This window comes from Taudactylus pleione, unplaced genomic scaffold (genome assembly GCF_031769625.1).
Source record: "Taudactylus pleione unplaced genomic scaffold, aTauple2 ptg000603l, whole genome shotgun sequence".
In the NCBI taxonomy this organism is placed as follows: Eukaryota; Metazoa; Chordata; class Amphibia; order Anura; family Myobatrachidae; genus Taudactylus; species Taudactylus pleione.
Window position 1 is genome coordinate 919,183 of NW_028285005.1, and position 14,500 is coordinate 933,682.

At 45.7% G+C, this 14,500-nt stretch overlaps 1 protein-coding gene across 1 annotated transcript; it reads left to right on the forward strand.

Annotated features, from left to right (window-relative positions):
• Window positions 1-111: 111 nt before the first annotated feature.
• On the forward strand, window positions 112-11,560 carry LOC148480733 (uncharacterized; the record flags this gene model as incomplete). Its single annotated transcript, XM_088453929.1, has 7 exons — window positions 112-141; window positions 7,756-7,904; window positions 8,371-8,406; window positions 8,501-8,692; window positions 10,291-10,369; window positions 11,006-11,103; window positions 11,263-11,560. Coding segments are annotated over exons 2-7 (781 nt in total), but the record flags the coding sequence as incomplete, so codon positions are not given.
• Between the last annotated feature and the right edge of the window lie 2,940 nt (window positions 11,561-14,500).

The following is a 14,500-nucleotide window of genomic DNA, read 5'->3' on the forward strand; positions in this document are numbered from 1 at the left end:
GTTGTATAGTCTAATGGTGTCCTCATGTACGGTGACCGGCGGCCATATTCTTATAGTCTACCAGTCACAGAGCAGAGGGGGCGGGGACACATGGGGTTTAGCTGCCATTTTGTCATATACACTCCTAACAGCCAGAGCCAGGTAACGTGTCCTGTATATATTATATTATTATTATATAGGGGGAGAGGGGACTGTACAGTGATATATGAGGGGGAATAACACAGCTCCCAGCACACACTGATATGTGGTAGTATTATAATATAGGAGAGGGGACTGTACAGTGATATGAGGGAGAATAACACAGCTCCCAGCACACACTGATATGTGGTATTATTATTATATAGGGGAGAGGGGACTGTACAGTGATGTATGAGGGGGAATAACACAGCTCCCAGCACACACTGATATGTGGTATTATTATTATTATATAGGGGGAGAGGGGACCGTACAGTGATATATGAGGGGGAATCACACAGCTCCCAGCACACACTGATATGTGGTATTATTATTATATAGGGGGAGGGGACTGTACAGTGATGTATGAGGGGGAATCACACAGCTCCCAGCACACACTGATATGTGGTATTATTATATAGGGGAGGGGATTGTACAATGACATATGGTAATAACAGCTCTCAGCACTCACTAATATGTGATATTATTATTATATAGGGGTGGGGGCCGTATAGTGATATATATGGGGGAATAACACAGCTCCCAGCACACACTGATATGTGGTATTATTATTATATAGGGGAGGGGACTGCACAGTGATACATGAAGGGGAATAACACAGCTCCCAGCACACACTGATATGTGGTATTATTATTATATAGGGAATAAGGGACTGTACAGTACACATCAATTATGTCATTTTCCTCCACTTTGCAATTTATCACTCCAAAAATAACATGTCATTATTGGGTAAGTTACGTTATTTAAAAAATTCATATTGCCAAATAAGTCCTTAAGGAGGGTGTCCCATTGTTTCTTAACTAAGTCCTGACATTTTTACCTTTTATATAGGGATTTTCCACAACTTTTTACCTGCTTAGGAGGTGATAACTAATTTGCAAAAATTGATATGTAGAATTCGCACCCGTGAAAAGCGCATCTAATAGGATTGCGCGATAATTATTTATTTGCACCATAAGCCATTTTTCATGTAAAGAAGCATATCATGTCTAATTAAATGCTCCTCTTAATGTGATTGTGGGCATGAAAATCTAACATTTTGGGGTGGCGTGACCTGGCTGAGCACTAGAGTGGACGTGCTTCACGTGGGCTCTGTCTGAAGGGCACAAAAAAAGGCACTTATTCTAGCCCTTTCCTAATGCTGACCCTCCCCGAGGGGACCCCTTTGATTTCCCGGCTCCTGGAGACCCTGCTATATTGCTCGCGGGACCTCCGCTGCCCGACTACTGCAGCGGACTACATCAGACGGGAAGCCGCGGCCTCAATTTAGCCCTCATCCCCAGTGAGCCGCTGCTGCCGGCAATAATCCCCGCTCAGATCCAATTTGTTTGGAGGTCCTCTCCTGTGGCTGCGAGACCCCCACCGATGGTCGCCTAAAGCGAGCAACTCCGCGTGGAGCCTCTGGCGTGCCGACTTGGACGCGGCAGCACCCATCTGCTAATTGGCGCCAGGAACTCCAGTAACCCTGACGGGCATATATAACGGCTGCCGCACTTACCCACCTGGGTGACCCGCATTGGTGTCCTTCTGAGGGCCATCTCCTCTGCCTGAAAAAATAACCGGAGGATACAGAGGTGCTTTCTCCTTCTTGCACCTCAAGCTGCTGTGCGGAGCGTCCCCTGCATACTGGACCCCTACATTGGACCCAGAAGGTAGGACAGATTGTCCTAATTAGTGGCCAGTCGCAGACCTGATTCACCTGCCTCTGTTGAATGGGGATCCACTCGCTACTGCTGAACCTATAGACGCTGTATACGCTACTAAAAATTACATTCAAGTTATGTTGGCAGAACTTAATAAAACACTCACTTCTAACTTCCAACAACTCTCCGCAGACCTCCGCAACGATCTTGCTTCTCTAGCTAAACACACTTCAGCAGTGTAAGCCAAGACGGAATCACTCTTTAGGGGTTTGAATGATACCTCACATGACATAGATTTTTTGCACCGTGAAGTGGAGTCTCTTAGAGACAAAAATGACCTTGAAAACAGGGAAAGACGGAATAACTTGAGAATCCGCAATATTCCTGAAACAATTTCTCCCCAGTCTCTTGAACCGTATCTGAAACGTTTTTTTCTGATGCTGGTACCCTCTCTCCCTGAGCAATCACTGCTTATAAAAAGGGCCCACAGAGCTCTCAGACCAAAACCAAAAGAAGATGCCACTCCGAGAGACATTATCCGAAAGTTTCTGTCCTTTAAAATTAAAGACCAAATTGTTGCTGCCAGTAGATCTACTTCACATATCTTTTTTGAGGTTTCTCACTTACAAATTTGTCAAGATTTAGCCCCATCAACTATCCTTAAATGTAGAGATTTGCGCAACGTTACCAAGGTGTTACGGGACAAAGAGTACAAATACAGGTGGGGCTTTCGATTGATTGTGGAGGTAAATGGCAGACAACTCTCTGTGCATAACGCTAAAGAAGGCAGAGAACTTTTGCATAAACTCCAACTATCTGATACCGACGCCCATACTTTTCGTGACGGGCAAGATGATCCCGCTCCCTGAGTTATGGGATGAGATGGAGTTCCGTTCCTGTCTTTTCTATGCTTTCCTCAAAGGTTATATTAACATGTTGTTTGTTCCTTCTTCTAGGATACCTGGATTGTTATAATATGCGCTAAAATTGTGTTGCATATGTTTATCTTTTATAGTTTTCCTTGAACTGGCATTGTGTATGGTTTAACTGTATTGGTTGATGGTACCAGGTGGACAGTTCCTCGTCCACTCATTCTCATACCACCCCCCCACTACCTGGGACTAACGAGAGGTATCTCTCACCATTCATTAGTTATCATATAAGTAGTATTTTTGCCCTCCCAAATATAGCGCCCACTAGAAATGCTTTGAAGTACTACTTTGAAGTACTTCATACATTTATTTTTCTAAAGGGCGTACTAATTGTGAACTTCATCCTTCAATTTTTTTTCTTTTTTTGGGGATAGAATTGCTCACTTTTCTATTGTTTTTCTATCCCTCCCCCCCTTTTTTTTTTATTTAAATTTATTTTATTTATTTTTTCCCTGTTTTAGGCAAAATTATTGGCATCTACTAGTAACAGGTTAATGGTTTTGAATCATGACGCTAACTGTGTTATCGCTTAATGTAAAGGGCCTTAATACTCCCCATAAAAGGTCACATTTATTTAACACAATTCAATCTCAACGGGGTGACATAATTATTTTGCAAGAGACCCACTTTAAAAAGATATCTCATCCTCTAGTATCAAAACTATACCCCAATGTTTTCCATTCTACCCACAGCTCCAAAAAACAGGGTGGCTATTATGATCCGTTCATCGGTCTCTTTCCAGCTTCTTTCTTCTAAGAGTGACTTAGATGGGAGATACCTTATTTTGGTTGCGCAACTAGGCCATCAAATCTTAACTATTGTTACGCCCCCAATGCAGGCCAAGCCCGGTTTTTCGCACCCTGTTAGCAGAAATCTCTAAAGTCCGCAGAGGCCTACTATTAATGGGAGGGCATTTCAATGCAATTTTGTCACCTGATTTGGATAAAAGCACCCCAAAACTCGCTCACCCTCCTTGTTTACCGTATGGCACTCTTCGCAAGACAATCGATGAGGCTCATCTTTTTGATACTTGGAGGGCCCATAATCCGACTTCAAGGGATTACAGTTTTTATTCGACACTGCATGACTCCTACTCTAGGATAGATATGATTTTGGGTTGTAGTGGGATACTGAAAATGCTAGTCAAGGTTGAGATTGTACCTATTATGTGGTCATTCCATTCCATGGTTGTAGCTCATATGGACTTATTACTCTCTGGATGAGGTCGCCCTTCCTGGAGATTAAATGAGACCCTTCTCCGCATCCCTAAATTTAAAGATTACCTCCGCAATCACATTAAAGAATATTTTGATCTTAATGTCAGTCAAGAAGTCCCTTACCCTACAGTGTGGGAAGCACATAAGGCTGTAATCAGGGGTGTGATAATTAAATACGCTTCACACAGAAAGAAGCAACAAACTAAAAAAATGAATGACAACTGTGCAACTAGAGCAGCTGGAACATTCCCACAAGCGTCCCCACTCTCCCTCGGTGCTTAGGCAACTGCAGAGTGTCAGAGGTGAACTGCTGTCTGTATTGGCTGAGCAGACTGAAAAGTTATTAAGGTGGGCAAACCAAAAATTTTACGAAAAAAGTAACAATTCTGATACTCTGTTGGCATCACAGGTGAATGCTAAAAGAGCTTCTCAAACTATAGGAGCTATTCAAAACCATCAGGGAGCTATTACCTATGACCCTGTAGAAATGAACTGCTCTTTTTACGATTATTATAAGGCATTATACAACCTTCAAGGTCCCCACCGGGCATTGCTCCCTCCTTCGGTCGTGCAGGAGTATCTTGATTCATGTAGACTTCCCAAACTCTCTGACACAGCCAAGGCAGACTTGAACGCGCCTGTCACCGGGGAGGAGTTGGAATTAGCTCTGAAATCACAGAAATCCTCTAAGGATCCTGGCCCTGATGGCTTACCCTCAGTGTACTATAAGTTATTTTCTGCATTGCTTTCTCCTCACCTGATTGCAGTTTATAATAGGATACTGGAGGGGGAACATTTTCATCCTGACTCTCTCAAATCTATTATTATAGTACTTCCCAAACCACAGAAAGATCCCACTTGTCGGACTAACTACAGACCAATACCTTTGTTAAACGCTGACCTTAAGCTGTTCGCAAAGATTCTGGCCAATAGACTGAATTTGTACTTGTTACAGTTGATTGATGCTGACCAAGTCGGTTTTGTTCCCAAAAGACAGGCCCTAGACAACACCAGACGGATGATTAATTTGATCTCCTACATAAATAAACGTAAGATACCAGCCGTAGTGTTGTCACTCAATGCAGAAAAGGCCTTTGATAGGTTATCTTGGCCTTTTATGTTTCAAACTCTACAAACGTACGGTTTTTGTGGTAGTTTTTTGTCAACCATCAAGGCTCTATACTGTAAACCATCGGCTATAGTATAAACTAATGGCCTCTCCTCACCGTTTTTTGTTTTGGGTAACGGTACAAGACAAGGATGCCCACTTTCGCCTTTGCTCTATGCCTTGAGCATAGAACCTCTTGCGGCTAAAATTTGGAGTAATCCTCATATTAAGGGGGTATCTGTGCGAAGCTCACAATACATAATATCTTTGTTTGCAGACAATTTACTGCTTACTATGACATCACCTATGACTTTTCTCCCTAATTTATAGGCTGAATTAAATGCTTATGGTAAATACTCGGGGCCTAAAATAAATAGCACCAAATCGGAGGCCTTGGCATTCAACCTCTCTCTTCCATCACAGAAGCTTTTAGAGACTAATTTTGATTACACCTGGTGACCTAAATCCTTCAGATATTTAGGGATTACTATTACTAAGAAATATGAACACTTATTTCAGGCTAACTATATCCCTCTACTGCAATTAATTAAACAGGATCTGTCCAGATGGGCTCCACTCTGCGTCTCATGGACAAGTCGTGTTAATGCAGTTAATATGTCCATCCTTCCTAGGTTATTATACCTATTTCAAATGCTCCCAATTGTGGCACCGACCTCTTATCTTCATGAGGTTCAATCAGTATGTGGCTCTTTCGTGTGATCAGGTAGAAAAACAAGACTTAGTAGGACCTGTTTGTCCAAATCGACGATTAATGGTGGTTTGGGCCTTCACACTTTTGATACATAGATACTTTTCCGCAGCAGAACTGAGCCATATTACATCATGGCCTTCGGAAGAGTGGAGTAGGGAATGGGTAATACTTGAAAATGAACTGGGTAATACTTGAAAATGAACTGGTGGGCACCCATTCGGCTATTTCCCTTCCTCGGCTACCCCCTAATTTGAGACCAGCCTCGGTTCGAGAAGTTCCATGTGTAAGAGCTGTCCTACAAGTTTGGGATAAACTAAATAAACGCCTACAATTGGCACCATATCCATCCCCCCTGACTCCACTATGGCGCCATCCTCACTTCCCATTGGGGTGCGTGTACTCTTGTATGCACCCTTGGATATCAGCTGGGTTAACTAGACTTATGCATGTTCTAGGTGATTTTGCCCCCCAAAATTTTGCAGACCTGAGCGAAAAATATGGTTTATCTTCTAATTTTCAATTTGCATACTTACAAATTTGGAGTTTCATTCGCTCACTCAGCAAACCTCACAAATTGCGAGAACCTACCACATTCGAGTGCAAATGCATTTACAACCCTGGCTGCAAGTGATCAATATCTATTTTGTATTCGATGTTAGCCCCCTCATCTCTTGAATTTAGGGAACCATTTGAACAGACCTGGGAACGAGACCTAGGGATTAGCTTGGAGGACGACGACTGGGCAGATATCAGGCAATGGGTGGCTAAGTCCTCCATTAACACTAATATTAAGGAAAATTCCTTCAAAGTTTATTCTCGCTGGTACATGGTTTCTGCAAAACTACATCAGATTTTCCCAGGGTCTTCGGACTTATGTTGGAGACAATGTGGCCAAATAGGTTCTTATTTACATGTATGGGTGGGACTGCCCTGTGATATCCAAATATTGGGACGAAGTCACATCTTTGGTGTTCAAGGTGCTCAGTGTTTCTCCCCCTAGAGACTCTCTACATATGCTTTTATGCAAACCCACTGGCTCCCTCTCCAAACCTCAGAACAAACTTTGAGGTCATATCTATAATGCTGCCAAACTGTTGATCGCCACAAACTGGAAACAAACTGAAGTCCCGGCAATAGCCTCATTGTTAAAGAAAATATGGTACTTGGCTTCTATGGAATATATCACTGTACTCCTTCACGATTCAGTGAATAAGTTTCATGCTACCTGGGGCCCTTGGTACTCTGCATTTCATAGACAGTTGTACGGAAATGGAGTGATTTTGGCTTTTCGGGAGTGACATACTGTACCGTAGTTTGCCTTTCTTTAATCCTACCCCCCCTCTTTTCTTCTTTTATTCTTCTTCTGTATATTTTATTTTTTGTTTTATGTATTTTTGAAACAAATCAAAAATTTGATTGATGTGGATTTCTGTGAAGTTTTATTTTTTGTATATAATATTTGATATATTTGAATTGTTGATTACTCAAATAATTTTTTGTGTGTGTTAATATTTGTGTGTTAACATTATCAAAAATTATAAATAATAAGAGATTACAAAAAAACTATAGTGGTGGGAAAATCATCTAAAATTTTCTGGAATGATATAACAAAAGACAAAAATAATAATTCTCTTTTTAATTCATCCCTTTGTAACAAAATTAAAGTTGAGCAATTTGAATAAAAGAGGTGTCTGGGAGGAACAATGCTCCAGGGATCTTGTCGTTTTATATTTCTGAATCTGAACTGCAGAGAATTGTCAGCCGGCTAATTCTAGCCCGCAGCCGCCAGTTGTGGCTGTGTCTGAGGCGCCTTATGTAGCTGGATCTTAGAAACACTGACCAGATCTCCATAGCTCGGGGAGGAGGGCTCACTGGTCACATGGTGTTTCCTACCTGTGTATGTGACATATACTCTGATATTTATTGTAAATAATATTTTAATTTCTAGATAACTCAGCTGTAAGGAATCAGAGAGTCCATACTAAACTTCACGTGAGAGTCCTGTATAAATCATTGAGGATGGACAAGGACAAGAGTCACATGACTGAGAGAATACTAGATCTCATCCTGGAGATCATCTACCTGCTGACTGGGGAGGTGAGAGGATCTGGGAGTGTCACAGTGACATCACTTATATCTATAGTAATAATACAGGGACATGACTGGGGAGGTGAGGGGATCTGGGAGTGTCACAGTGACATCACTTATATCTATAGTAATAATACAGGGACATGACTGGGGAGGTGAGGGGATCTGGGAGTGTCACAGTGACATCACTTATATCTAGTAATAATACAGGGACATGACTGGGGAGGTGAGGGGATCTGGGAGTGTCACAGGGATCTGGGAGTGTCACAGTGACATCACTTATATCTATAGTAATAATACAGGGACATGACTGGGGAGGTGAGGGGGCCTGGGAGTGTCACAGTGACATCACTTATATCTATAGTAATAATATAGAGACATACATATTATCAGTGCCTCAGTACTCACAGGAGCTGGAATATATCACATTGCTCACGGCATCTTGTTTTGTTTCTTTTCTATCACTGAAATGAAGATGGCAGGAGATGTGCTACATTCTGTCCACTTTCATGTAAGACTGACCTTTCTTGCATATTGTGCACTGATGACAAACTGCTACATGAGTATAATTTTACCCTTTTATTGATATCTCTTCCAATACACAGGATTACACAGTAGTGAAGAAGACAACCGGTGAGTGTGAGACATCCAGCAGCCGTCCCTGTGTGTCAGGAGGACTGAGCAGGACCCAGAGCCCCATCACGGTGCCTCCACCTCACTCACTGATACATGAGAGACACAATGACCAGAAGATCCTGGAACTCACCAACAAGATCATTCAGCTGCTGACTGGAGAGGTGACTGCTGGGACTGGGACATTATACAGTAACACCGGGGGATGTGTCTGGGTGATGACTGAAGAGGTGACTGCTGGGAATGGGATATTATACAGTAACATCGGGGGATGTGTCTGGGTGATGACTGGAGAGGTGACTGCTGGGAATGGGACATTATACAGTAACACCGGGGGATGTGTCTGGGTGATGACTGGATAGGTGACTGCTGGGAATGGGACATTATACAGCAACACCAGGGGATGTGTCTGGGTGGTGACTGCTGGGAATGGGACATTATACAGTAACACCATGGGATGTGTTTGGGTGATTGGAGAGGTGACTCTGGAAATGGGACTTTATACAGTAACACCAGGGGATGTGTCTGGGTGATGACTGGAGAGGTGACTCCTGGGAATGGGACATTATACAGTAACACCAGGGGATGTGTCTGGGTGATGACTGGAGAAGTGACTGCTGGGAATGGAACATAATACAGTAACACAAGGGGATGTGTCTGGGTGATGACTGGAGAGGTGACTGCTGGGAATGGGACATTATACAGTAACACCAGGGGATGTGTCTGGGTGATGACTGGAGAAGTGACTGCTGGGAATGGAACATAATACAGTAACACAAGGGGATGTGTCTGGGTGATGACTGGAGAGGTGACTGCTGGGAATGGGACATTATACAATAACATCAGGGGATGTGTCTGGGTGATGACTGGAGAGGTGACTGCTGGGAATGGGACATTATACAGTAACACCGGGGGATGTGTCTGGGTGATGACTGGAGAGGTGACTGCTGGGAATGGGACATTATACAGTAACACCAGGGGATGTGTCTGCTGGGAATGGGACATTATACAGTAACACCATGGGATGTGTTTGGGTGATGACTGGAGAGGTGACTGCTGGTAATGGGAAATTATACAGTAACACCAGGGGATGTGTCTGGGTGATGACTGGAGAAGTGACTGCTGGGAATGGGATATTATACAGTAACACCACGGGATGTGTTTGGGTGATTGGAGAGGTGACTCTGGGAATGGGACTTTATACAGTAACACCAGGGGATGTGTCTGGGTGATGACTGGAGAAGTGACTGCTGGGAATGGGACTTTATACAGTAACACCAGGGGATGTGTCTGGGTGATGACTGGAGAGGTGACTCCTGGGAATGGGACATTATACAGTAACACCATGGGATGTGTCTGGGTGATGACTGGAGAGGTGACTGCTGGGAATGGGACATTATACAGTAACACCATGGTATGTGTCTGGGTGATGACTGGAGAGGTGACTGCTGGGAATGGGACATTATACAGTAACACCAGGGGATGTGTCTGGGTGATGACTGGAGAGGTGACTGCTGGGAATGGGACTTTATACAGTAACACCAGGGGATGTGTCTGGGTTATGACTGGAGAGGTGACTGCTGGGAATAGGATATTATACAGTAACACCAGGGAATGTGTCTCGGTGATGACTGGAGAGGTGACTCTGGGAATGGGACATTATACAGTAACACCACGGGATGTGTCTGGGTGATGACTGTATCATTTTGTGTGTCAAGTTCCTATAAGGTGTCAGGATGTCACTGTCTATGTCTCCATGCAGAAGGAGGAGTATATAGAGGAACACAAAGGTCTGTACAAGGACGTGATGATGGAGACTTACCGGCCCCTTACATCACTGGGTGAGAGGAGACTATCATTTATTGTACAGTGGAGAGCAGGAGAGCCCCCTATATACACACATAATCACATATATATAATGTACTCAGGGCCTGATTCTGAACCGCTCGCGAGCGCTGTACGCTCGCAAGCGGGTCGATGGTGCCCAAGTGCGCATGCACACGACGGAGGGAGCTCTGTCGTGCGCGCGTGCGAGACCCGCCGTGCGACGGGGAATCCGTCGCTCGGGGTTTCGCACCAAAGGGGGCGTGCTGTCGATGGTGAGTGACAGCACGCCCCCTTTGGTGGGCGTGCCGGGGGGCGTGGCTGTCAGACGGAGGCGTTCCCATGGGAACGCCTACCGTCTGGGTCCGGCCCCACTGACATCACTAGTGATGTCAGTGGGAGTGATTTTGGCTCTGATAGAGCCAAAATCACTCCAGGGCTTGCGGCAGTGAGACCCTACCGCAGAGTCTCGTCGCAACCATCGCGACCATCATCATGGACGCTCGCATAAACTGTGGGTGGTAACCCACAGCTATGCGAGCGTCCAAGAGGCCGCTCCAATGTTAGGTAGACCGGCCCTGATTCAGAGCGAGCGCTCTGGTCAGAGCGTCCGACTCTGAATCAGGCCCTCAGTCACTGTGTGTTTCCTACAGATGGACCCAGTAACAGAAATACCCCAGAGAGATGTCCCCGTCCTCTTTATTCACAGGACTGTACTGAGGAGAATCACAGGACCCCACAGGAGCATCAGGTAGGTGGGATTTAGGGTCTCACCAATATACCAAAGTGTCGTTATGTGATATGTAGAGAAGCTGTGTGTGTTTTTTTAACCAGAATTCTTCTAATTAATGGGATTTAATGAAATCTGACATTTTGAAACTGTTATTTTATTGTTTTGTGGGTTACTTAGGGTGAAAGACTGACTAATATAAAGGCAGAAGATATAGAGGGAGAAGAGGCGTATGTGACTGATATAAAGGCAGAAGATACAGAGAGAGAAGAAGAGACGTATGTGACTGATAATAAGGCAGGAGATATAGAGAGAGAAGAAGAGACGTATGTGACTGAAATGAAGGCAGAAGATATAGAGGGAGAAGAAGAGACGTATGTGACTGATATGAAAGCAGAAGATATAGAGGGAGAAGAGACGTATGTGAAGGATGATCAGAAGTGTAAGGAGGAGGAAATCCCTACAGATATCATCACAAGTGAGTAATAAACACTCAGAAAAGTGTCATATATTCTTCTTGCTCAGTCACTACAATAGTACAAAGTAATGAGGGAAATGTGTTTGCCCAGTGGCTGAGTCAGGAGCCATCCGTCCCTATTATATTCCTGCTCTCCTCCTCACATCATGTCATTGTGTGTTACCTGCCCAGAGATCTGACCATTCTCCTCCCCACACTCTCTGGTGTATTTAATACATCAGGAGCCATCAGCCCCTATTATACTCCTGGTCTCCCCCTCACATCATGTCACTGTGTGTTACCAGCCCAGAGATCTGACCAGTCTCCTCCCCACGCTCTCTGGTGTATCTCATACATCAGGAGCCATCAGCTCCTATTATACTCCTGCTCTCCCCCTCACATCATGTCACTGTGTGTTACCTGCCCAGAGATCTGACCATTCTCCTCCCCACACTCTCTGGTGTATTTAATACATCAGGAGCCATCAGCCCCTATTATACTCCTGGTCTCCCCCTCACATCATGTCACTGTGTGTTACCAGCCCAGAGATCTGACCAGTCTTCTCCCCACACTCTCTGGTGTATCTCATACATCAGTAGTCATCAGCCCCTATTATACTCCTGCTATCTAGCATTTAAACATTTTAGAAGTCAACACTTCGTGGATCGCACTGACAAGACAACAGGGAAGTTACAACAATATCTTTATTGTGTGTTATGTTAGTAATACAATGCATGGTGACCGAAAGCAGTTACCATGTTAATCGGCAGTCCCCTAGATGAGATGTTACCCACACAATGTACCTGGGAGGGGGCAGTAACCCACACTCCCAAGTACTGATGATGTCAGTCACGGCAATCACCTCCTGTATGCCCATCCAGTGACACAACTCTCAGGTGCAATGTTCTGCAGAAGTGTGAGGGGATCCATAGTCCAGCAGCCTAATACCACCAAGGCCGGGACTTCTTTCCACTGTGTCATCCTGTAATACCGTCCTGCTGGCAGGAGACAAAGCTCCGTTCTCCAGTATCTCCTTGTAGGAGCCTAAACTCCACACACGAGAGGACGTTACACAGTACTGGGCCCCAACCCCCTCCTGTCCTGTCCTTGTAATACAGCTCAGTGCCCACAATGTAGGTGTACACCCCTGTGCAGGTAACTCATTAGTGTGTCCCCTGGTATTGGGTATCCCTGCAGGGGGGCTGGGTGTGATGTACACTCCCCCTGATTACTAGTTACCCCCTGTGGTGTGAGTGCCTTAGTGTCTGTGTGTTACCGGGATAGGACAATGGGACTCAGAGGATTGGTAATGAGGAGGGGATCTATGATAATGACTGGTCCCTCCTCTAGTTATATCCTCATAGTCGGGTGACATCCGCACCCTCCACCTGTTCTGTCCTTCCTGCCTCAGAGACAGACAGAGGACACGGCCACAGATAGACTTCCTCTAATACCTTTCATATGTCACCTGGTAATGTTACATATACACAACATGACACCCTAACTGTCTACATTACTACTATACACCCCCTTATGTGCTGTCTATACCCCTCACCCACAGTGTATGCTGCACATTACTACTATACACCCCCTTATGTGCTGTCTATACCCCTCACCCACAGTATATGCTGTACATTACTACTATACACCCCCTTATGTGCTGTCTATACCCCTCACCCACAGTATATGCTGTACATTACTACTATACACCCCCTTATGTGCTGTCTATACCCCTCACCCACAGTATATGCTGTAAATTACTACTATACACCCCCTTATGTGCTGTCTATACCCCTCACCTACAGTATATGCTGCACATTACTACTATACACCGCCTTATGTGCTGTCTATACCCCTCACCCACAGTATATGCTGTACATTACTACTATACACCCCCTTATGTGCTGTCTATACCCCTCACCTACAGTATATGCTGCACATTATACTATACACCCCCTTATGTGCTGTCTATACCCCTCACCCACAGTATATGCTGCACATTAAACTATACACCCCCTTATGTGCTGTCTATACCCCTCACCCACAGTATATGCTGCACATTACTACTTTCTACTTCAGGGTCCATAGGGTATCCACAGGATACCTTGGGTATAGGTGTGACGTCAGTCGCAGGGCACCAAAGAGTTAAGCTTTCAGCCTCCCAGGATGCACTAGGTCCCCCTCCTATACCCCGCCCCCGAGCCAAGGCACCTCAGTTTAGTTTGGTGCCCGGCCGGAGTCGGGTGCACCTGTTGGAGTGGGGGCTAGAAGAGCCCCTGAAGCTTATTCTTCATGCAGCTGTGGCTGCACAACTGGATGAACAGCATGGACAGTCAGTCCTGACGTCCATGCTGTCTTCCCTACACCCCGCCGGTACCAGAACGCCGGTACTGATCCGGGGATGCTGGTGGGCGTCTGGGGTCACAGCTAGCGGTGACCCCAGATGCTCCGGACCATGGCCGGATTCAAGGGGGACAGAGGTAAGCAGCGGGGTCCCGCGGTGGGTCCCCGCTGATCACATGGTCCTAAGTCCCCAGGCAGGGGGCTCCCTGGGGACTGGCTGCAGCGTGGAGCCAGGCGACCAACCTGCGCTTCCACTACCCCCTGGGACAGCGGACCGCAGCAGAGCGGTAGCGCTGCGGCGTCCCAGGGGTTAAATGCATGCCAGGGGAGCGCGCCTTCCCTGTCTCACAGCCGGCGCCTCCCCCGCTGCACACAGCCCTCTCTGCATGCTGCCGACTGGTCCTGTGGCAGCGCTCCTCCCCCAGGCCAGCCTCCTCTCTGCTCCTCGGCGGCCATCTTCTCCAGAACGCATGGTGAACGCTGCTGGAAGCGCTGGAAGGAAGCATCGTGGTCTGGGTCCCCCCGCATACCTCTCCTCCGCTGTGGTCAGGTCTGTGTATGCAGCGCTGTGTCCTACCAGGCCCTGTGTCTGTGTAGTTGAGTGATCAGCGCTGTTAG